At 32.3% G+C, this 26356-nt stretch overlaps 1 protein-coding gene across 1 annotated transcript in view; it reads right to left on the reverse strand.

The window, feature by feature from the left end:
* LOC140443607 (lysosomal acid glucosylceramidase-like) overlaps positions 1-17024 on the reverse strand; it is a 56933-nt gene extending 39909 nt beyond the window's left edge. The window contains exons 1-3 of the mRNA XM_072534958.1: positions 16925-17024; positions 10021-10447; positions 2567-2738 (exon numbers count right to left, since the gene is read on the reverse strand). Of these exons, the coding sequence (XP_072391059.1) occupies positions 2567-2738; positions 10021-10447; positions 16925-16976 (651 nt within the window). The 5' untranslated portion in view covers positions 16977-17024. The remainder of the gene's footprint in view (positions 1-2566; positions 2739-10020; positions 10448-16924) is intronic.
* Between the last annotated feature and the right edge of the window lie 9332 nt (positions 17025-26356).

The following is a 26356-nucleotide window of genomic DNA, read 5'->3' on the forward strand; positions in this document are numbered from 1 at the left end:
CTCAGAAGGGCGGTGAAAAAATCGATATGGAATTCGACAGTTTTTTACTTCGGGTGAAAAACTTTCATCTTTTTTTGGTGGGGCAAACGTGTTCAGTGATAAGCTGAAACATTTTCTATTGGACAATTTGCTTTCTGAGCAAGTTTATCATGTAAACAAAATGCGCCTGAACTAGAAAATCCTTCCAAATAAAACATTGTCAACAAGAAAAGAACACATTTCGGAATAAAAATCGTCGAAATTATGTCTAACGATTGCTTTGTGTAGCAATGCAAGTGGGTTCACAAACTTTCCTTGTTCGTAATCGAAAATAAAAAAAACGGAAGCATTACATAATCTTAATATGAACGCTCTTCCCGTTTTCTACAGATGCCAGAAATTGGCCTAAATGGACTGTCGTCTTTTTAAAGTGTGGTTCCAAAACAAATTCGTTTCGACTCTTTGGTAAGTTTTATAATCAAAAAACTTGTCTTAAAAAGCAGTTTTGCTTCTTAACAACGCACAGTTGCATCCAGGTAAAATTATTCTGACTTCTGGAGATATCTGAAGAATCACTTTTATGATACAGTAAATAAAAAAAGTTGCGATCAAAGATATAATTTATCACATAAACTGAAATTTCTCCTAAAACAGTTCATGAACATTTGTGCAACTGAGAACAACATCAAAGACCTTACAACATTGGAAATTGCCCAGGCCTTTTAAATTTTAAGTCCACCAATAAAAATCAGTGACGTTAAAGAATGGCTGGCAAATATTGACGAAAATTACTCTGATTGTAAGGAATTGAATATTCTTATTCTTGATGTGCCTAGCCGTTACGAATGTTGGCGATCATCAAGACAATCTTTATCTTATCTGCAGCAGCGCAGAAAAGCTGCACAGATGTTGTATTGAACCATATTTTAAGGTTCTTTTACCAAGATGTTCTTTCTTCTTCCTGGATCTCGTTTTCCAAATATTTTATATCCCAAATAATATTCCAAATATATAGAAGAATTGTAACTTTCGAGATTTGATGGTGGTCAGTACCTCTCGATTCTTCTGAGGACCTCCTCAGTCCACGGGATCTTAAGTAGTCTCCGATATAGCCATATCTCAAATGCTTCCAGTTTTCTGCATATATCTTCGTTCAAGGTCTACGATTCAACACCATAAAAAAGACAGAGAAGACGTAGCATCCCAGCATTCTTACTTTTGTATCAACAGAGAGGTTGTGACTCTTGAAGAAGGTCCTCATCCGACTAAAAGTGGATCTAGCATTTCCGATGCGTGCTCGAATGTCCTGGTTGTTGGTTCATTCTTCATTTATTATAAAGGAATTGAATGATGAGCAAATAATAGCTGCCACTTTCACATCAGAAGAAAATGTTGAAAATGGCGAGAAACCTGCAGAAAATCAACAAATCTTTCATGAGTCTGCAAAGTATGCCTTTGAGGTCGCTTTATGATACGTCGACGTTTATCAAAATTGCAAATATTAAGATATTTTGTTGCTTAAGGATGGCAAGATAAAGCAGCAAAAGGACGAGAAACCAGGTTGCAGCAAAAACAATAACTCTGTTTTTAAAGATTGGTTTTTTTATTATGTATAAATATGTAGTTATTTTTTTGATTGTTAATTACACTTTACAATGTAGTAAAGACGTTTTTTAGTTGTCTTAGGTTAATCCATCCTTTTGACCGTTTCATGCCTTCTGTTCCGATTGAGGTCAGATTAGTGAGGTTCTACTGTAGTTTGATTACATATCACTATGCAAAAAAAGGTAATATTATTTAAATAATACTGAAAAAATAAGGGTATTTACATTTATATCGGTCAGTTGTTTATGTATTTTAATGTAGAAATTTAAGAATATTTCTTATCTACAAAATCAGCTGTACATCTTCAGAATTTGTCATCACCTATCTCTTATGTACCTTTTGTAACCTTCAAAGACCTGTTGAGTTTTTAAAACAGGGTAACTTTAAAGTAAAATAAAGTCTTTCTGTGGACAATACGTCATTCAATTTTAAAACTAAAAGACATAGATTTGAAAAGAGAATAACAAGTGATTATAGATAAAAGTGATAACAATTATTTGTTTTTAATTTGGCAAACAATATACCCTTTAAAAACGCAATAATTTGACATGAATTAATTAAGAAATAATAACCTAGGGCACGTTATTAGAATTAGTAGCAAGATTTTCCTTCCGATTGTTCAGCCCACTAAACATATTTTATTTTTTTGAGCATGCAAAAACCTTTTTTTAGTTTTTTTTTAGTTTTAAATTACCTAAAATTATCTTAATTAATAATTAAGATAATTAAAAATATAATTAAAAAAAACTGAATTTTTGGGAATCTTTAAAAAAAGCTGAAAAAGCTATTAAAAACGAAAAATTCAGCAGTTGCATTTGATTTGTTTACACGCTATATAGGAACAGTAGGTATAATGATAATTTGGTAAAAGTTGAGAAAACAGTAGTTTATTTATTAAAATGTATTACCCCATTTTTTTTTTATTAAGTAAAAAAAATTGATATTTTTGAGAATTGTATTAAAATTATTGAAATAAATTTACCTTAAGATCGATATCCTCTGGTGCCAGCTTAAAATCCTTTAAGCTAAAATCAACACAATCTACAACGTGTTCGAGAGTGTCAAGGTAAGAATAAAAGCGTGTTGAAAAATCAGTTCCACCCATAGCAACTCTAGCCAAGTTATAGTCTAGACCATCCTCGGAGTAGTACGATCTAAAATATTGAACTAATTTTAGAAATTTACAAATTTTAAATACAGAAATGATAACTTATTAAATTTTATTCCACTAAGAATTTGTTCAAAAATAATTTAAAATGGGTATGATGAGTTGAATCTGAGCTTTCCGTATAAATTTTTGCAAAAGGTTGTTTATAATTAGAATTTAAATATACTCCAGTTGATAAGTGATATTACAAATTTCAAAATTGTGTAAATTTTTTTTTTTTTTTTATTTCAACTTTAACGTGCTCAGCTACTATGGCCATTTACACAGGTACTATAACATGAATTTTCATTACACAAACATTAAGTGTTACATTAAGAATATGTTACAATAATACGGAATGATAATAATATATTATACAATGTCTAAATTAAAATCTAATTATATTTTTTGATATAAGTGTTCATCTCTAAGGAATTGTAGCACAGCTTTTATTTGGTCAGGGTTGTTTAGGATATCTCGTACTTCACTTTTGAGTTTGTATTGTAATCTTCTGGCCAAATGTTGATGGCATTCAGTGAGAATATGTTTGATTGTCAAATATGATTGGCAGATTTGACAGGAGGGACGGATGCTAGAGGACATTAGGTAGCCGTGTGTGAGTTTTGAATGTCCTATCCGAAGTCGTCTTATCACAATGAGATCTCGTCTTGAGAGGGCTGAATAGTCAAATGTAGGCTGACTGGTTATTGACGGTTGTATTTCGTGTAAGATCGAATGGTTAGAGTTCCAATGCTGCTGCCAAAGAAGTCTGGTTCTTCTTTTAATATATGATTTTAGGTCCTTACAAATTTGAATTTTATCGGTGATTTCAGGTGATGCTGTAGCAAGTTTAGCATAGTGATCTGCAGTTTCATTGCCTTCTATACCAATATGTGATGGCAGCCAAATTATGGTAACTGTTATGTTTTGGGACAAGATAATTTGGTAAGAGTCTAGGATCTTTTGGACGATTGGATGATCAGTAAATATATTTTTGATAGAATAGATTGATGCTAAAGAATCTGTGCATATGGCAACCTGCTTATTAGGTGGAGATATATGGTTAAAAGCTTGCAATATACTAAATAATTCGCCAGTATGAACGCTGCTGATGGCTGGTATAAGTGATGACTTAATTAGTGAATGAGAGGTTGTAACAGAGCAGCCTACTCCTGTGTCATTTTTTGAGGCATCCGTGTATAATATTAGGTTGTATTTATTTGTATCTATAATGTCTTTAAATGCATTTATAATGATCTCTTTCGGATGTTTATTTTTATCGAAGTTGGTGAGCGAGGTGTTAAATTTGGGCGTGGACATGATCCAAGGAGGAGATGGAGGGAGATAAAGAGGAAGGGTATGTGTAAGAGAGATATCATTAAGTGTCTGTGCTAAAATTAGTGGAATAGGTTTTATTGGTGGTAAGAAATTGGTATTGTGTAAATTATACGTGGACATTACAAATAAGGGATGCACTGGATTAGAGGGGTTAGCTGATACCGATGCTGCATAAGAGAGTAGCAGTTGTTTTCGTCTTATACAAAGAGGAGGTTCGTTAGCTTCGCAATAAAGATTATCTACAGGACTAGATCGAACAGCGCCAATACAAAGACGAAGGGCTGTGTTGTGAATTGAGTTTAGAAGGTTAATATATGTTTTGGAGGCGGATATATATATGTGACAACCATAATCTAGCTTGGAGCGTATTAGTGATCTGTATATTTTAAGAAGTGAGTTTTCGTCAGATCCCCAATAATGATGTGATAGAGTTTTTATTATGTTTAGTCTTATGCTCGTTTCTCTTTTTATTGCAAATATATGTTGCTTCCAAGTTAGTCGTGAGTCAAACGTTAATTCGAGAATTTTGCATTGTTTAACAACAGGAAGAGGGACATTGTTGATCAAAATAAGTGGAGATGGAGAAGGGGGACGTCTACTAAAGTTTATAATTTTAGATTTTACATTGGATAAAGATAACCCCATGTCACTAGTTTTTTTTAAAAGTGTGTCAACAGCAGTTTGAATAAGCTTCGAGGTGGTAGAAGAGTTTTGTCCATGACAGTAAATTACTAGGTCATCAGCATACATGATATGTTTAATAGGGGAAATGAGGTAAGAGCATAAATCACTTATTGCTAGATTAAAAAGTGAACGACTCAGTACCGATCCCTGAGGTACGCCATCAGTTTGAGTATAAGTAGAAGATAAAATACCGTTGACAGAGACTCTGAACGATCTAGAAGATAGAAAATTTCGTATGAAGTTAAATATATTACCATTAATATTAAGAAGGATAAGTTTGATTAATATACATTGCCTACTTATAGTGTCAAAAGCACCTTCAATATCAAATATGGCAGCTACTTCTTGTCTTTTGTTTAAGGCCTCTGATATATGAGTTTAAATTTCCTACTTAAAAGAACAATGTTTAGTACAATTCCTAAAAAAATTATTTAGTAAAATTATTAGAATACAATTTTTCCGTGCGTAGAAGTAAAAACTTGCGAAAAAGAGTTGTAAAAATAACGTTTTGTTGGAAATTTGTTTCAGTTTTCCACAATTTCACTTTAAAATAAGTTTAGTTTATAAACGATTTTACAACTGCAAATCGAAAAGTCAGAATAAAATTATTTTAAAGTAAAATAGCAGCTTATTCCCGGTAAAAATAGTCAATTGTATTAACCCTGGAAGCTCATTCCTAAGTGTAAGGTACCAATTCAGACACTTGGCTTGACGTAGCATGCGCAGAAGTAATGCAGCAGTAATTTTGTTGCCTTGTCATGTAAATTTATGCGATAGTCTATCAAGAACGAGTGTGAAGTTGCTGTCTAATTTGAGCAATATATCTAACCCATCGAGCAAAAAGACAATAGAGGGAATCTAATCGTTATGAAAAGGCGACCAAAAAAGTGGCCTCTGATGGCGCACATATCCGGAAATGCGAATGCGCCAAATTTAAATTTTCCGACACTTATTAACAGTAGCTATAAAATAGTTTTCAGAATGTGTCTTAGACGAGAAAATTTTAATTAAATATTAACGATAACAGTCTAAAATGTGAAACAATTGTTAAAAAACTTCAATATAAATAAGATTTCATGTGACATTTGGGACAAATAATAACATAACCCAACTAAATTTGATTTCTTAAACAAGGAAAGACTCTCTTTCCTTGTTTAATTTGGCCTCTCAAGATGGCACTTCCTGTCTAACAATATTTTTGCTCCCACTACCTTTACATTCCCTCTTTTGTCTTTTTGCTCGATGATCTAACCACAAAAAAAATTATTGAATACCCGCTAGTGTATGTCGCACCCATATGTGAGGCTTGTGATAATTTACTAATTTTCCTCAAAATTATGTTTTAGTAAAATAACTCCTATATAGCAGGAAAAAACACTGGGAAAAACGTCGTCTGTTGACCCAAACTGAAGTGCAAAGAAAATTTAAAAATTTATTTGCTAAATAATACAACGAGAATAATGGTCAAGATAACTTGGGTGCCGATTTCGAATCTGACAAGAAATATGTCGAAGAACAAAACTCCAATACCGATACTTATGAAAGAAGGTCATGAACCAGTTAGAAATATTGCACATTTACTAGCATCGTTCGATCGACAACCCTCAAAACGTAATCATACAGCAGTCAGAAATATTGTTACGCGGTTACCAGGCCCCAGAGGAAAAGTCAGGACACTCCAGTCCTATAAATAAGACTGGAACTTACTGTTTAATGAAAAAATGTTAAATATTGTTTCTTGTTTTATACAAATAAAGAAATATTTCGCAAAAGTAAAAGAATAGCTGTAAGATCCTAAAAACTATAGAGGGATCGCAGTGATTGCTACTATAGGCCGACTATACTCAAAAGTACTACGAAACCTGATAGAAAATGATATCAAAGACAAACAACCCGAAGAACAAGCGGGATTTAGGGCCGGACGCTCCACTATGGATAATATCTTCACATTAAAAATTGCAATGGAAAAACGAGTGCAGAGAAATAGAGAAACTCATATAGCTTTAATAGATTTGGAAAAAGCATATGACAGTGTACCGATCTCCCAACTATGGATAGAAATGGGTAACTTGAAAATAAACCCAATTCTTATTAACGCCACTCAAAAATATTACGAACAAAACTTTGCAAGAATTAAAATGGGACAAGAAATCACCTCTCCTTTTCAAACAACAAAAGGACTAAGACAAGGCTGCTGTCTGTCACCCACCTTATTTAAAATCTATTTGGACAGATCCTTAGTGAAATGGGTAAAAAAATGTAGAAACATGGGAATAACGGTGGAAGAAAACAAGCTATATACACTTTTCTTTGCGGATGACCAGGTAGTAATTGCCGAAGACAGCTACGATCTTAGCTATATGGTAAGAAAACTGCAAGAAGAATATGAGGTGGCAGGTCTAAACATGAATATGACAAAATGTGAATATCTCTCAGTGGGAACAGATGAAATATGTGACCTAGTCTTGGAAGACGACAAAATCAAAGGCGTGCAATCCTGCAAATATTTGGGGGTCATTTTCAACAAGAAGGGAAATAGCGCAGATGAAATCAGGGAAAGAATAAACAAGGGCAGAGCAGCGACCCGTGCCTTAAACTCTCTTCTCTGGCAAAAAACAATTCGACGAGAAACCAAAAAACACATTTACGGTAGTATAGTCCAAAGTATTACACTTTACGGTTCGGAAGTATGGGACGTCACCAAAGCTAATAGAAATAAACTTTTGACGACAGAAATGGATTATCTGAGACGAAGCTGCGGTAGATCGAAACTGGAGAGAGTTAGAAACGAACAAATAAGAAACGAAATGAAAATGGAGAGAAATATCAATGATGACATAGAAAGAAAACAATTAATCTGGTTCGGACATGTTAAAAGAATGCCAGAGTACAGATGGCCTAGGAGAGTACTGGAATGGATCCCTCCTGAAAGAAGAAAGAGAGGACGACCACGGAGAAGTTGGCGCAACGATATTGATGAAGCAATGGCGGCAAGAGACTTGGAAGAGGCAACTGCATATGACAGAAAAAGATGGAAATTGGGGGCGGAGAAGCGGCGACAGCCGTAATAAATCCGTTATTATATATATAAAAGAATAGCTGTGCAAAGTTAAACCATATCGACAAATAAAACAGAAGTCAAAGCCTCTATTGGGTTCTCTATTATCTACTGTTATTATCTGGTGCATTAAATGTTTCTAACTTTAACGGTTATGAATTTTAATCCCTATAATTGAATGAAATGTTTCGTGCTAAGATGTCGCAGCAGAAGTTTGAATCCCTAGCAGTATACCTAAGGTCTGATGATAAAGAAACAAGAACAATAGGAAAAATAGCGGATTTATTTGCACCCAAACGTGAGTAATGGGAAATCTTTATAACTATACTTTTATCTTCAAAACAATCCTTTTGAGTTTTGCACTATGGATGAACAGGTCGTAATGTTAACGAAGAAACGCCCATTGAAAATTTATATGAGTAGTACGTCCGGTAAATATGGAATAAACATAGTGATGGTGAATGTCTCATGTTTATTAATGTAGCAGCATTCATTAATGCAGCTACAATGAGAACAGCACTGAGCAACTACAGAAGAAGAAAAATATGGCCTCTAGATGTTAATGCTTTTACTGAAGATGATTTCCTTCCATCTAAACCAACAGATATTTAAATAGATGATAATTTAAAGCCTAGTAACGCCAAGATTTGTTATTGACAAATAAAGTAGCTGTAGTCAAAATGATGCCACTACTTTACTCATCGAAACAAACTTTGAAACACCAGCATCTAACGGTGGATAGGTCATACCGACACGGAAAGTAAAACATAATAAGAAAAGAACTACTCAACAAAAAAGGAGAAATAATAATTATGACTTTATACTTGAAATAGTTAAAAAAAAGGCCAAGAAACAAAATCTGAGGCGGCTAAAAAAGTAGAGCAAGTAAAAAGATAATTTACGTTTAATAAAGACAAAAGTAAAGCCACCAAAGAGAAGGCGCTTAAAAAAAGGACGGTGTTGTTAAATAAAAGTCGGAAACACAAGAAAAGAGACTCTGAATCCAGTGATACTGAAGTGATGAACCACTTTTTATCTGTGAATTATGTGTCAGTTAAACATTTTATGAGGGGAATATTAATTAATAAAAGTTATTTTTCACTAAATATATTTTTAATCCAGGCTGTTCCTATGACTGTATTCAATAAAACCTATTAAAAAATGAAATCCCGTTCTACTCCGTATATGGGACGGAATGGAAAAAGTGAACTACTTTGCATATCAAGTGCTCCCCTAAATAAATCGTTAGTTTGTATGAAAAATGTTACCACCCCAAATCTCAGAAAACGAAGCTTTTGCGGGCATAAATTTATATAGAAAACTTCCATTAATTTTTATGCAGAATCGCTTTCTGAAGTTAGTTGCATGTATCAACTAAAACTCTGTATATTTTACAAATGACTGTGTATTAATTAAAAAAGCAAAAACTGAAAAACCGACATTTTAAACTTCTGCAATTCAGAAACAATAGATTTCTTGGTGCAATAATCCATCTATGGCCAACACGTCTATCAATGTTGATCACCAAAGCTGTGTAACTCTCTGCAAAGTTTCCGCCAATTTAACTAAAACACTTTTACATAAGAAAATTGCTGGATCTTTGAGTTGTGATCTTTTATTCGACATCTCATTTGCTATTTTATCTTTTTTAATAACGGAGAAGTATTGTTCACGGACAGATCGACTAACAGATAAGTAGAAATAGATAATTCAAGGCAGTCATCATTTTTCTGAATGTAATAAAATGGATAAAAACAATGGCTTCTTCTTTTAGTGGACTTTCTTCATTTCTCAAATGACTCTTTAAAACAATTTCAAAATGTGTCCTTTAACAATATTGTTTTTTAAGTAGTGCCGGAATAAATCGATCATGCTTCATCAAATTAGCTTATTGTACATTGTGTATATTGTAGTGTGTATATGTTAAGTAATTGCCTTGATACTAAGTAAAGCTGACTTCATCGCCTGTATAAAGAATCATTTTATAATGACTACGAATTATATTCGAATGTCTACAGTCTGACAGTCGGTGAGGTTATCAGGAGGCAAGTCTTAATAATTTCTTTGCTTTAAATAACTACGATTTACAGCTACCATCTTTCAGACAAAAGTATGGTTGCGAGCCACAAAAAAGTCATATTTACTTTAAGTGAAACAAATAAATCATTATAAATAATATAAAATAAAAGTAAATCAAAATCATAGTTACCTTATCAAATAATCCTGCAGGGTAGCGCTCATATTAGCAACATTTATAACAGTGGAGTCAGTGACAGCTCCACCCCAACCCAGTACTTCTTGATAAAGAATAGAGGGTTCGACAAAGATATTTGCGCTAGGTATAAGATGGGTTGGTGTAATGACTCCACATTCTTTGAAGCTGCTTTGATTGTCATCTTCGCAGATATCATCATTTGGCGGTACGAAACAATGTCTTCCTGTTTTAGCATTTGTGTAGTGCTTAACCTCTTTTTCGAATCTTAAACCTGCTTCATTGGAGGTATATATAACATATTGATCTCTAGGCACTGGTTTAACTGGTGGAGTACTGTCGCAATAATTGTCATTACAAACGCAGACAACACTTCCCTTTCCATAATCTCTGGGTAGACATTTATTTGATCTGACGAGACACACTATTGAAAATAAAATAAAAAATGTATATAAATAAAGATTAATTATTTAACCAATGTGAATATTACATTAACAGCGAATACCAATCAATAAATTAATACCAAAAATAAACTTCAATAATCGAAAATGAAGTCAGCGAGCTATTAGAAGCTGAAGCTGAAGGCTCAAAATTAAAGCAATGTAATATACATCTATAAACAACCTCGTTGCAAAGATGACAACTACAGGAAAAATTTCTTAGTCCAGTCTCTTTAAAAATAAGCACTTACCGGTATTTGAGCAATCGCATTACTCATTGTAACTTAGTAATTTTCTAACTTATTCCATATTAGTGCAGTTAAAATTATTATAGGATAAATATTAAGCAAGAGAAATTAAACGTTTTTTCTGCTTTTAAAGACAAAATTACCAAGTTCATTAGCGGAATCGGATTTAAAATTGTTCTGTATATTTTATTTGAGGCATTATTTGGTTAAAACATCTCATTTTTGGTGGGCAAAAAATATCTTAATTTGTCTGGACTAAAGGTGGTATTTGTTTCAATTTGCCGACGCGCGACGAACGATATATAGAGGGAGGCTACATTGTCATAATAACAATCGATTAAACAACTGAGTTGCTAATAATTGATAAACTTTTTTCTTTATTACAGTATTTCCTTTTGTACGAAAAAAATGGCTGACACTCTTTTGTGATGAAAAAATATTTTTTTAGTGTTTTGTGGTGGGTGTAGTTAATAGTTCGTCGGATCATGCGGTATTGTATATCATTGAAAAGGAAAGGGGTATCCAATATATTGGGATTTTGGTTTATAGACTTAAATAAGGCCTCTGGCTGAGCACAAAATAATTAATTAATCGAATCCTAATCTGCGACATAGTAAATAAAAGGGGAGTATATAACGAATATATTAAGCCAGAAAAAACAAAAAAGGCGAATACCAAAAGGACACTACATAGTATCTTCATTATTAATGAACGTATAGTGACAAACGCGATCGCATAGGGCACTATAGATAAAAATAGATTAATTATAAGACAAAATTTGATTTATTGACTAAAAGAAGTAATCCGGCTGAGACAAAATAAACAACTGACTGAATCCTAACGTAACATGCTACACAGAAAATGGAAGGGAAGGATATAACGAATATATTAAGATGGAGAAAACAAACAAGGTATTATTGAACACATAGCAATATACGAGATATCACATGAGATATCATATGGATGATAATGGATCTACTGTACGGTAAACTTGCTTTATTAACCTGAAGGACTCTGATTGAGTACAAAATAAATAACTAGCCGAATCCTAGCATAGGCACATCAAATAAAACGTAACGTAAATCAGACGTAACTATAATACATATACAGGATATATTATTACTAGCAATGTCAGAAATTGGACAATCCTAGCATTGTACGAAAAATATTGTTTACTCCTAGCATTGTACCTCTTTATTATACAAACTCCGAAATAGGTATAATCATCGGACTTCATATAAAAGAATTGTACAAAGTTCGAATTTCAATAAGTAGCCATGCGTCAAAGTTTGAAAGAATGTGACACATATCGATTCATATCTATTTTTACTAACATTATCACACTATTGTAGAACAATTTCTTCTTATTATTGTTCTCTTGTCAATTTAAAAAAGAACAACTATCTATATAAAGAGAAAATATAAAAATATCAAATAATTAACAAGAAATTTTCGATTTTTGATTTGGTGTGTCGCTTGTCAATCATAATCATTCTAATCGACGAGCGTTTCGATAATCATTTTTAATTTTGGTCATTTCAGACATTGTACAGTTTGTGGGTACAATGCTAGGAGTGGACAATAATTTCCGTACAATGCTAAGATTGTTTAATTTCGCCAATTTTGGGCTTTGCTCGTATATATATATATATATATATATATATATATATATATATATATATATATATATATATATATATATATATATATATATATATATATATATATAAATTGAATTTAAATTAAATTAAAAAATTTTAGACTTACACAAAGTATATTATACAATACCAACAGTGACTCTGAGAAATGTTAGATACAAATATAAATAACATTCTCAGTACAGCTGTATAGGGATGGCGGTTTTTGACAAAACACCGGTTTTCGGTTATACCGGTTTTTTTGCTTACGGTTTAACCTGGCGGTTATAACCGGTCAAAAAAACCGGTTTTTGGTTTTTTTAATCCAATAGGTTACAAGTTTGCTTCTGTATTTATAAAATAAAATAAAATTTGAATTATAGTTTTGTTTTTAATAATTACTTGAGAATAATAATTATGATTGGGATCCAAAATAATACCTAACCTAATCCTAATCACCCCTAAAAACCTAATAACCGGTTTTTACTTTAAAAATAAAAAACCGGTTTTAACCGGGACAAAAAAAACAACCGATAAAACCGGTTATTGCAAAGTAAAAAAACCGGTTTTCGGTTAAAACCGGTAGGTTTTTCCCATCCCTAAGCTATACACATTCTAGCCAATGAGATGAAATAAAACGTAAAAATTCAAAATATATGTTACGGAAAAATTCTCAGTTAATTAAGGTTTGGGACATTGATATTGTATATCGCCAACATTCTTTAAAATATATGTTGTGGTAGAATGAGAACAGTGGAAAATAAAAAGGAATAGAAATTGAAAACATGACCCTTTACATTTTGTAGTTGTTTTCGACCTGTTTTGACCGATGACCAAGCAGTTATATTAAAAAAATAAGAAATATAAATATTAAGTAAGCGATGCGAAAGTTCATTGAAGATTACGTTTTTGTGTGGATGGTCAACAACCAAAAGAACAAATATCTCTGTATAGGTGGATAATCTGGTAATCTAACGTTTAATAGTGATGTAATTGTAACATACTGCCAAGTAGATAATTCCCTGGGAGTAATGTTTGAGTTAACTGAACCGAAAAACAAAGAAATAGAAAGAAGAACAACTGCTGTAAAAAAAGCAGTATTCTTTCTCAAGAGCAATCTATGAAGTAAAAGAATATGACAAAAAAATTAGTATACAATAAATTTTAATCAAAAATATATTATTGTATGCATCTAAGAATTAAAAACTAACATAAAAATATAATAAAAGATTATTTGGATGTTTACTTAGAATTTCAAGAGAAGATAGAAGTGAGAAATGACCATATGAAAGAAATAATAGGTTCTAAGAAACAATTAGCGACGACACCGAGAAAAAATAGTTGAAATAGTAAAGACATGTACAACATATGTCATTAGCAAGTCTCCCTTAGTAAATATCAAACTGGCAACTTACAGAACATCGGAAAAGAGAAAGGCTGAATATCAATTGAAAACGCAAGATTTGGTCTGTAAAGACAGAAAAAGTGGATGGAATACTATTGCCTATGGCAACCACATTCTTAAAAAAAACCGAATAGAAAATAAACATAAGTAGCACTAAATGGAATTAACAGGTACAAAATTGACTCCAGTTTAACCAACACGATTGCTTCAATAAAAGATGCCAGTGTAACAAATAAATTTCAAACATACAGCGATCATAGACTAATCAGACCAAAAAATTGTTCTAGATCTGAAACTAGGCAGAATAAAATGAATCACAAAACTAGCAGTAACCAGTATAAATATTAACAATCTAAAAAAAAGTGAAGGACAATTAATGAAAAATTACGTAACCAAATAAACAGCTCTCTATTTAAGAAAATTATCCTTGATAGTGCCAAAGAAATCAGAGATCCGCAACATCTATATGAACATAGTAAATTGTTTGATAAAACCAAAATAGTTCTTAAAAGTAAAATAAAAGTAAAAAGTATTATACATAGAATATAATACACAGAACTTTGTAAGACAATAAGGAAAATTATTAAAGACTAAAAAAATACAATGAAAGAATTGTAGAAAATGCACTCGAAAACAGATAACTTTAACAAAGAAATTATTCATCATTGGGAAGAAACTAATAGTTGCTCAAACTAACGAAAGCACCAGAATTACATATAGACATTAAATAATACAGCTCATCAATAAATTCTACAGCAGACTATACAAAGCACCTGAAACACTTGAAGAAGCAATCAGTAACCAAGAAGATTTACCAGAAGTCCTTCCGGAATAAGTAAAATCGACAATTACAAAAATAAAAAGCGGTAAAGCTGCCGGAATAGATGACATAACAGCAAAACTGCTTCAAAACGCTGGCAGAAAAACCTGGAATATCTTAGCAGACGTATTTACGAACTGGCAAAGACCAACATCAAGATTTATACCAGATCACTGGCATACAGCAAATATAATTCTCATTCATAAGACAGGTAGCAAAGAAGATATCAAAAATTACAGGCCTATAAGTATACTACCAATTATATACAATTTATTCACAAAGATCATCAACAACAGATTACCAAATGCATTAGATTCTACACACAACAGATTATCAAATAAGTAGAGCTAAAGAATATGAAATACAAAATCCACAAGGAAAATAATTCCTGCAGCTGGCTGTATACCACGTATCACAAAAAGAGGTTAATCTTTGTATATAGGTATATTTTATAAAAACCCTTAAAAGGGTTACATTAAAAACACGAACGTTTTCGGAACAACAGTTCCGAAATCAGTTCAATTAGTTAACCTGATGATGGAACTGTTGTTCCGAAAACGTTCGTGTTTTTAATGTAGCCCTTTTAAGGGTTTTTATAAAATATACCCATATACAAAGATTAACCTCTTTTCTTTTTTTTTTTCTTTTTCCTTTTTTTTAATATGAAATACCGCTAGCATTAACCTTCATAGATTTCGAGAAGGCTTTCGATTCTTTATATCTCTAGGTAGTAATAGAAGCTTTGGCTAACCAAGGCATTGACAAACTGTACATATAGACTAAAGCAAATATATACAGACAAGCAAAAGCTAACATAAAAATTACTAAAACACTTTAGAATTCCCCACTACCAGAGGCGTCCGACAAGGAGACGCAATATCATCAAAGCTGTTCACTGCAACTCTAGAAATTTATTGATCTCATTGATGAAGAATACCTTAGCTATCTAAGATTTGCAGACGACATCGTTCTGATTTCTAGTAATCCTGCAGAGGTACAAGAATATAATAACCTACCTTAATGCAGTTAGCAATAAAGTTGGTCCAAAAACGAACTTGACAAAAACAAAAACCATGTACAACAAACTAGTGAATGTCCAAGATGTAATAATAAACAACACTACACTTGAGACAGTATTTATACCTGAGACAATTAATACATAAATCTGACTCCTTACTCCCAGAAATCAATAGAAGAATGAAACTGTCTTGGGCATCTTTTAGAAATGCAGTTATATTTAAATCGAAATTGGTACTCCATCAGAAGAAAGAAGCATTCGATTAGTGTGTACTACCAATCATGACATACGGCTGCTAAACTTGAACGCTAAAGAAAGAGATAATAGCGAAACTTAAAGTCACTCAGGGGTGAATGGAACGATGCATGCTAGGTATAGGGTAACATGCATAAGAGAAACAGAAAAAATTAACTAATAAAGACAGAAAACTTAGGTCACTGATGTAATCTACAAAATTAAATCTTTAAAATGGCAGTATGCGGGTTATTTAACGAGAAGAACTGACAATAGATGGTCCACTAAAATTACTCTGTGGTATCAAAACGACGTCAAGAGGCCAAGAAGATGTCCAAATTTAAAATGGAAACAATAATAATAAGAAAACAATCCGGTGAAACATGGCAAAGAAAAGTGAATATGAGACAATCGTGGGCAGAAATTAAGAATGACTATGTAAAGGAGGCTGTATCATAATCAGTAGAATACGCTAAGAAATAGTGATTATATATATATATATATATATATATATATATATATATATATGTATGTATATATTATATACATTATGTTTTTAAAAATTGCCATAAAATAAACCGTAATAGTTGAGACTTCAAAGAGTTACAAGAATTTTTTTTTTAATTCAAACACAAATAAATGCAACGAATAAGTATAAAAGAAAATAAGAAGCAAGTATATGAGAATCGGGTATTAGTACACCTAAAAATAGCGTTAAATGTTTTAAGAGGATTGTTAAAATTGTAAGTTAATTACATATAAACAACGGCACAAAAGATAGAGCTTTGCCATACAACTTTGACAAAAGTATCAGCAATTTTTAAAAATTAAAAATGCAACTTAAGAAACAGAACAAATTATAAAAGTTGATGTATACTTTTTTATAATTAAGATTAGTACAATGAAGTAGTGTAAAAATAAAGTAAAAAAGTAATATCTTTGTTAAAATAAAAAGGGCGATTAAAGAAATAAAAATATTCATAGGTATGATAAATAAGTAAAAGTATGTTAAATCTGGTCATATAAATTGGTTATTCATAATATTGAAACATTACTAATCATAAAGACGACAAAAAAGTTATTAAACAATAAGATTTACCTCCGACTAGGATAATGCCTAACGTTAAAAAAATACTTTCACGAAACATCATGTTGTACTGCGCGAAGTAACGGAGAAAATTAAAATGCTCTTTTATTTATATGTTTTTATTGCAGTGATAACACATATTTTATATATAAAACGTGTTAATTGGTTTTCTTAATCATCAGCTGTATTGCTTAGTTCCTTTTATTGGTTTAAGATATTTTATCAAAACTTGATTAGCCAGCTCCCAATTAATCACATTGCTATCGATAAAACAACAACTCTAGGTAATTTAAATTATATACGATGAATTAACATTAAAACGGTTGCAGTAACCTTTGTACCTTCCTGAAAGACCCAGCTATCTAAGACAAAAATCATTATATATTTATGGATGATAGAACCAAACCAAACTTCAAATTCATTATTTAAATTAAATTAAAGCGACTTTAGACCATTCAGATCACTTATTGACAATATAATATATTTTTAAAGAGTTAGCTGAATAAATTACATACGGAAGACAGCTTCATGTAATTTTTATATACTACTCTCCAAAGTTAACGCACCACCTCAAAGATAAATGATTTTTTTTCACATTGTAGATATATTTTTAATTAATTACCTACTACCTACTAATTAGTTAGTCTTTGTGTACGGTTTGTTAATGCCTTGGTTGACCAAAACTTCTTTTATGTCCTTGGAATATAAAGAATCGAGGGCGTTCTCGAAATCTATGACGGTTAGTTCTAGCGGTATTTCGTATTCTTTAACTCTATTCATTTGATAATCTGTTGTGTGCAGCATCTAATGCATTTGATAATCTGTTATTGATGATCTTTCTAAATATCTTGAATATTATTGTTAGTAGATTTATAGGTCTGTAATTTTTACTATCCTCTTTGCTACCTTTCTTATGAACGAGTATATTTGCTGTATTCCAGTGGTCTGGTATATATCTTGATCTTGATCTTAGCCCTTTACTACATGAGTACTTGCAAACATGAAATAAAAAATATTCTTATGTATGATGATTATTATTAAGTTATAATTGTTTTTCCTATATATAAAAGGTTTTTTGCAAACCCATATATGGTTTTATATGCAATAATTACAAATTGAAAACCTTTTTGAAAATCGATATATGGTTTCGCATGCATTAGACCAACATATTTTAATAAAATGTTGACATACAAAATTACATTTAGTTACATAAATTATAACAGATATTCATTATAACATAAAAATACTTTACACTTTGTACACTGGTGTAAGTTTTTTTTGTACATATTTGACACTGTTTGCGATATTTTTGTCATTCTGGCATGTGTCCAATGTTGTCTGTACGCACAGAATTTGACGGTATCTCTTGATGTCGTGCAGTTTTTCTTGTTTTTTCTAATGGTGTTAGGGGTTTCCATTGGTTAACACAGGTAGAGTTCCTTGACGACTAGGCGTTGGAGTTCCATTTTGTCTTACTGGACGACCTCTTTTTCTTGGGAGTTACTTTTCAGATTTACATAAATATTCAGAAACACCTTGTTTAAGCTCAAGCAATGGAATATTGCAATTTTGTTCATTTTTTTACGCCAGAGTATCCAAGTGTTTACAACACTAAGATTTAACATATAAAATTATTTATACCATTTTTTTGATCTTAGATGGATTCTGTAAAGTCTCAGCATCGAGTCTAATACGTCCACTTCTCCCATAAGCTTATTATAAATACTAAAGTAATAAGCTCAAGGGCATGAAATATCTTTGTACGTTTTTTATTTTCAGAAAAAAAAGTTTAAAAAATTTAAAAAATTTTAAAAATTTTCAGAAGTATCTATGTTTTATGGTTCTAGGTTTACCACCAACGTAAGTTGATAACATATTTACTGGCTTGTTATCGAACCAAATTATTAGACTTTTGTTTACATCTTTAACACAAGAAACTTTTTTTTAATGAAACCACGTTCTTTTTTCTTTAAATCATTTTCGGATGGGATTGCTGAATATAGACCACAGTTCAATAGAACCGTACATAAAGCCAACAATCTATTTTTTATAAGTTAAATTTGTAATTTTGGAATATTTTCTGTTCATTATTATCTAAATAAACAATAGTATTAGAAACTCTCGAAACAGGTCAATTTTGGATCTAAAATTACTATTTTTTCAAATAATAATTTAATATACAGGGTGAACCACCTTCGTATGATGACGTCATGAACATTTTTTTGAATGGAACCCCATTTTTTTCAATTTACAGATTTCTCTTGCTGAACTTGCTTGCTTTAAATTGGTACAGGGTGGAAAAAAACCCAAAAACTTTAAGTTACTTACAAAATAATAAATGAAAAATAAATGTATTTAACACATTAAATGAAATTTTATATGTATTAATGTACAACTACTTTAATTACCTATTAAAAACACGTTGCATTATTGTAACAGCTTTTTTAGTGATCCAAGACACTGAATGATAAATATATTTTCTACCAGCCCTTATTAGTAACCCAAGAACCTGAACCATAAAAATATTTTTAATATTTTACAGTATTTTATAATTATTATTATTTTTTGCAATTTATCATTTGCAGCTTTTTTTTACAAAATGCATTCAAGCGAAAGTGATAAAAATAAAATTTTAATGATGATTGGTATTGACGATAAGATGCAAAATCAACAAGAAATATGACGATTTTTTCATAAAAGGCACCCAGAACCCATTTCACAATCTAGGGTAAACAGAATGGAGCAAAAATATAAAGAATTGGGCCATGTGAGTGATGCAGCAAAGTAAGGTAAGCCAACAATTAATGAAAATATTTAACAAGACATAATTTTGGCAGCAGTAGAAAATCTACACTGTACAGTGCGAGAATTATCTGTGGCTTTTGGTGTTGGAAAGTCTTTAGTATTAAACGTTTTTAAAAAGATAAAATACCATCATTATATAGAACGTCCTATCCATGAATTGGCTGAAGACGACTTTAACCGAAGAACTAAATTCTGCGAGGTTATGATAAACCAACCTAACGTTTCATTTGAACTGTCATGTTAATCGACAAAATAACCGTTGTTGGTCTCATGAAAATCCATTCTGGATACAAAAGTTGCATACGCAAAGATCACAAAACGCCAACGTATGGGATGATATTTTGAGAAATACAATTATTGGTTCATATTTTTTTTTTCATAAAACTTTAACAGAAGCCTTATAACGGGATTTTCTACAAAATACAATAATTCCTGATCTAATCCAGCTTTTTTCTGATATTCAAACACCCACTAATTTAGACTGCAGAATATGGTTTCAACAAAATAGGGGATAAGTGACATGGCCCCCTAGATCACTTGATATGAAGCCGTTAGATTGCTTTCTATTTGTTTATTTAAAATCTGAAGTCTACACAACCAGACCTGGTAATATCCGTTAACTACAAGACCGACTTAATCAGGAAATAAAGAACATAACACCCGCTATGCCACAGAATGTTAAAGATCAAAGTAATGACTGGTTCCGTCATTGTCTCACGATCAATGGAGAACGATTTGAACATTTATTGTAAATTTTAGTTTGTTTTGTTAATGTATTGCATAATAGTAAAGTAGTTGTATAACAATATGTAATTTAATTTAATGTGTTTATTACATTTATCCTTAATTTATTATTTTGTAGGTAACTTGGAATTTTTGCCTTTTTGCTACTCGGTACCAATTTAAAGCAACGTGTTATGTATTTTTGGAATGAGCTCACCAAGAGAAATATGTAAATTAAAAAAAAAGGGGGCTCCACTGAAAAAAATGATGATGACGTCATCATACGAAGTTGGTTCACCCTGTATATTAGAATATAATTTAAAAAATAGTAAATTAAAATCAAAAATCGACCTTTTTCGAGAATTTCTAATACTGTTGTTTATTTAGTTAATAATGAATACATGCGTTACTTTAGGGACGCTTAATGTTTAATACATTTAATAACATCTTACGAAATATTTTCACACGCGGTGTAGCAAAAATTTACAATTTTTTCCATAACCGAATAACTTTCTTGATTTGCGTAGTCATCTAGAGATAAAGACATTTCCTTTCGATTAAAAAAATATGCAAAACCAACTATCAAAGCGTAATTTTACGTAATAGCATAAGATATTTAAAGATAATCTTTTGTCTTTAGGTAAGAAAGTATCACTTGAGGTTGTGATATCTAATCAAAAAATAGAATTGCATTTTTAATTAGAAGATGATTTGCTATTATAAATATTGCACTTTTTGTGTTTAGTAGTTTTAATAAAGTTGTATTTTTTATTAGATTATATTATTACCTAGATCGATAGAAATAATATTAATTTAGGAAACTGGTTAAAAGAAATTTTAAATTATCTACTTTTATTAAACGATATATAGAATTGAAGCTTATGAATATTAGAATTTTGTACATTTTAATATATTTATGGACGTAGACATTATAACAAAAACTAGGGCGAGAACCATGGAAATTATAACCAAGTTAGTAGCAGGAGTAGAATGAATGGGATTACAAATAAACCAAAATAAAAACTAATTTATGCCGACTACAAAAACCAGAGCTAGAAATGTTAACGCAGATCTCATTGTCAATGATTAAACCTTCGAAGCGGTCAAAGAGATAATATATCTATGGACATCGGTTAACCTCGATGATAATAACACAGCAGAGGAAAGAAAAAGGAAAATCGTAATTTCAAATAAACGTTATCATGATCTATCAAAGTACCCAGCTGGTAAATCCGGATAGTCCCCGTTCTCACTAACAGAACCAAAACAGAGAAATCCTCTCTATCTATTTTTGAAAGAAAAGTATTAACAAATTAAAAAGATGTTACTAGTATAATAAATAGAAACCGTATGAAGTGAACAAAACATTAAAAGGACATACAGAACAAAGCTCAGGTGGATTGACGGGGTAACACAGGATGCTAAGAAGATCGGTGTTGCCACCTAGAAAATCCAAGCGAGGGACAGTGCAGAATGACGAAGAAACTTCAGAAGGCCCAGGCGCATTAAAGGCTGTAGCTCCGTGATGATATTAAAAGAGAAGAATTCGTAATTCGAAGTATAGGATCAAGAGGAAGAGCAATGACAGAAAGTTAGGTCTAGTTTTATCTAACTACCAGAAATTTTATTTTGTTGTCTCATGCCAACATTATTATATACTAAAAGGACATATGGGTATTAAATAATATGATAAAAGTATAAATACAGGCAACGGATTATGATGATCACCACGTCAGTGTTGTTAATATATTGCGTTGAACAAAATAAAAAAAAAACTATACTAAAAAAATGATAAAAACATTAGCATTTAATAATATTGTATTCGTCAAAAGATAGACTTATGTATTTAAAAAAGTTATTAAACAGTTATTAAACAGTCTAGCTATATCTTCTAACGTACTTAAAAAGAATATTTTATAGCATACACAAAATCAAAAAGATCCTATAACACCAAAATAATAAGTTGGCAAAGGCATCAATATCCAAGCCTTAGTACAAAGGCTTTAAGACAAAATATGGCCTTAAGTTATATGGTCTGGATATGTGAATCAGAAAGTAGGTATGCTATTGATGGAAAAATATATGTTGGAAGACAATCAGGTAAGACAATTTAAAGAAATTTGGGCTTAAATATTGTGAATGAATTGATAGATTCAATAGGCCATAGTTCCAGAAACCTAGTAGTTGAAAACTTTTTTACGAGTGTTGACTTGTTTAAAAAATTATGGTCACTTGGAATTACTGCCGTTAAAATTATTAGAAAAAATAAAAGGGGCATTCCAAAAGAAATGCAAGCAAACAAGGAAAGACCTGGAAATTCTTCTTGTTTGGGATTTCGCGAAAGTATTACATTGGTGAGTTATGTACCCAAAAAAAAGCTGTTATATTGCTTAGTATCCTTAGCTCTCTATAATGACAAACAAATTGATAAAACAGAAAAAAGAAAATTAAAAAATTTACATTTCTTTAATAAAAGAATAGAAGGTGTTGACATAATGGATCAGAAAATTGCGAATTATACATGTAAAACACAAACAAAAAATGGCCAGTTGTTTTTTAAAATAATATAATGGAAGTAGCAGCTTGCAATGCATTTATTTTATTTTTAACTGAACACTTTGACTATAAGAATGGACTAAATGATAAACGGAGATTATTCCTGAACGAAGAACTGTCCACATAATTAATTTTGCCTTGCATGAAAAGAAAGGCTGAAAACGGAAAACTCCAAAAGCATGTTTTTGAAGACATGCGAAAATTTATAAAAATTTGCAACTAAAATAAGCGTCTGACTGTCAACAAAATTGTGAAAAAAAAAATGATGCTCCACGTGTCCATCCAAAAAGAATCGAAAATCCGAACTCATGTTTGCAAACTATAATGCATTTATTTGCAAAAAACATAAAATTTACGTATGCAAAACATGCTGTTTAATAAAGGTTTTTACTTTTATCTGTTTTAGTGTATTATTTATAAAAAAAATTGCTCAATAAAAGCGAATATACTACTTGATTATTTTTTACCATGCTATATAAATGTAAAGAACGATCCAGTCATGCATCCTAGGGTTAACAGACCTACCAGTAGCACACAAATGGCCGTATTTTACGCACACAATAAACTATCAAAACAAATAGGACTGCTTGTAGTGGCGATGTCTAAAACCAATACAAAAGTCAAGTAGGATAAGTACAAATCAAGAGAGAACGGAAGATGGAAGGTGTCCAGATGATACCCACTATTATATCTAGTGTTTTTTTGAAGAACCGACTAAAAAATACAAAAGTTTTTGAAAGACATTGTTCCTCGTAAAATTAGTGAAGGCTGCAGTATCCAGGGACACGTAGCGGCATATCTAGGCAAGAGATACCCAAGAACTTGGTATACAGGAATCGAGCATACGTCTTATGGGCTAATATTTTACCGGTACAAGCCAGAAGCCAGAAAATATCAGATTGTATTAGATCGCAGAACATTACAGAGATATACTATCTTAGTTTTAGTTTCATTGGTTTCATTTTCATTAGTTGTAGTATTGGTAACATTCTTCATTATTATTTAGCTTTATATATATATTTACGTAAATTTTCACTGATGCTTTCAAATGTGTAAAGGGGTAAGCTGCAGCTTAGATCTGATACAATTACCGCATTATTTAAAATAAAAAAGATATACATATATATATATATATATATATATATATATATATATATATATATATATATATATATATATATATATATATATATAACTAACGCTATAGTTGTTAAGTTCAAAGAATGATTCTTTTTTCCACAGGCTTAAAAAAAGACACATTTTTGTTTTAAGTACCTTTCCATATGAAAATGAGTGACAATGAGGAAGTGTACTTCCTGACAAGCAATGCAATAACCGACCAAAATACACACAACCAAACTTATATCGAATCACCCAGTGTTTCTTACTAATAATAAGAAATGTATGACAACTTTTTTTGCAAATAAGAGATAAGGGTTTTTGTTGGAAATACGATTTATAATGATAAAATTTAATCAAGAACACATTGAAAAAGCAGTTGAGGGTTCCCTAGTTATCCAGACAGAACAAAATTGATCGGCTAAATTGGTGTCTGGAACACCACAACTCAACAAATGAAGATTGGCAAAATGTCCTTGTTTCAGATGAAACCCGAATTGGCCTGAGATCAGATGACCGTCTAATTGGGGTTTTAAGAGGTCGAGGCAGACAAGCTAGACTGCAAACTGCCAGATCCATTTCAACATATAAAGGAGGAACTGTAATGTTTTATGGAGGTATTATGATGGGAGAAAAAACACCTTTGCGTCCCTTACGGCAAAGTTTAGCGGGTTGCCGGTATGCCGATTTGGTACTAGAACCCATAGTTAGGCTGTGGCGAGGTGCAGTGGGAAATATTTTCATTTTCGTGCACGATAATGCCCATTCACATACCAGCAGATGTGCCACAAACTTTCTGGAAACTGAAGATGTCACTGTTCTGAGCTGGCCTGCTTGCTTACCTGATATTAATCCCATTGAGCATGTATGGAACCCTATTAAAAGAAGGGTTAGAGCTCGAATGGATAATCCAGGTAATGCGGATTAACATAATTAATTACAGAGGAGATGGACGTCACTGGGTGGCCCTGCTGTTGTTTGATGTTAAGAATGCATTCAATACGTTGCAGTGGAACGAGGTAATCAGGGCAATGGAGGAGAGAAAATGTCCTGGTTACCTGATGAATGTGGTGGCGGAGTATCTGTCCGAGAGAAGGATTATGGTGGAAAAGGGCACGATCGTGGACATGACGGCCGAGGTAATCCAGGGATCTGTCTTGGGCCCGACGCTATGAAATCTGGCATATGACGGGGTTATACACTGTGGGTTATGCCCTGAACATTGGAGGACCCAAATCCGAAAGGAGGAGGGTCTTACACGGTGTTGTACAGTCGATCGTCCTCTACGCGGCACCAGTCTGGAGCGAGGCGGTAGAGATAACGGCCTATAGGAGTCTCATGACACGAGTAGACAGAACAAGTCTGTTGCGAGTGGCATGCGCCTACAGGACTGTGTCTACGGCAGCCTTATGAACCATCACTGGATGTGTTCCGATGCATGTTTTGGCGGTGGAAAGCAAAGAACTTTATGAGAGAAGAGGTCCAAACCTTACTATGGCCGAGAGAAGACAGGAAAGGGAAAGGTCAGTTGAAAGATTGCAAGAAGAATGGAATAACACGGAAGATGTGGCACAGTGGACGAAAATGCTGATCCCGAACATAAGATATTGGGTGGACTGTGGCCACAGGCGACTGGATTATTTCCTAACGCAGGTGCTCACAGGACACGAGTGTTTTAGGACCTACCTCTATAGGATCGGAAAGGCTGATACAGATAAATGCCTATACTGTGGATACTCGGACACTGTGACACATATGATGTTAGATTGCAGCAGATGGATAGTGGAAGGGAACAGAGTGGAGAGAGAGACAGGTGTGAATTTTGTTACATTGAGAGAAATGATTGAGAGAATGATTAAAAATAAATTAGTTTGGACTAACATACACAGCTATATCCGTGCAGTGATCAAGAAAAAGGAAGAGGAAGAAAGACTTATGGACCAACGCTAAAGGTAAAAGTGAATGATGCTGAAAGGTGAAGCTAGAAAAGTGGGTTACACTGTATGAGTTAGAATGCGTGAGTCAGACTGTGGGGAAGGAGGAAATACCCAACTAGCAATTATGCCAAACTAGGAGCGATAAGTGTCTTCTACGCGCTACCTGGTACGAGACAGGGAGCCTCCTGGCTGATGAATAGAGTGTGGATATGTATAAATGGAGAATAAATGAATAAAGGTAGTGATTCGGAAGTGATGCCAGCCTTACAGCGGCCATTCCGCTTCCAGATCGCTGGATGACAGA

Source organism: Diabrotica undecimpunctata, chromosome 6, assembly GCF_040954645.1.
Source record: "Diabrotica undecimpunctata isolate CICGRU chromosome 6, icDiaUnde3, whole genome shotgun sequence".
In the NCBI taxonomy this organism is placed as follows: Eukaryota; Metazoa; Arthropoda; class Insecta; order Coleoptera; family Chrysomelidae; genus Diabrotica; species Diabrotica undecimpunctata.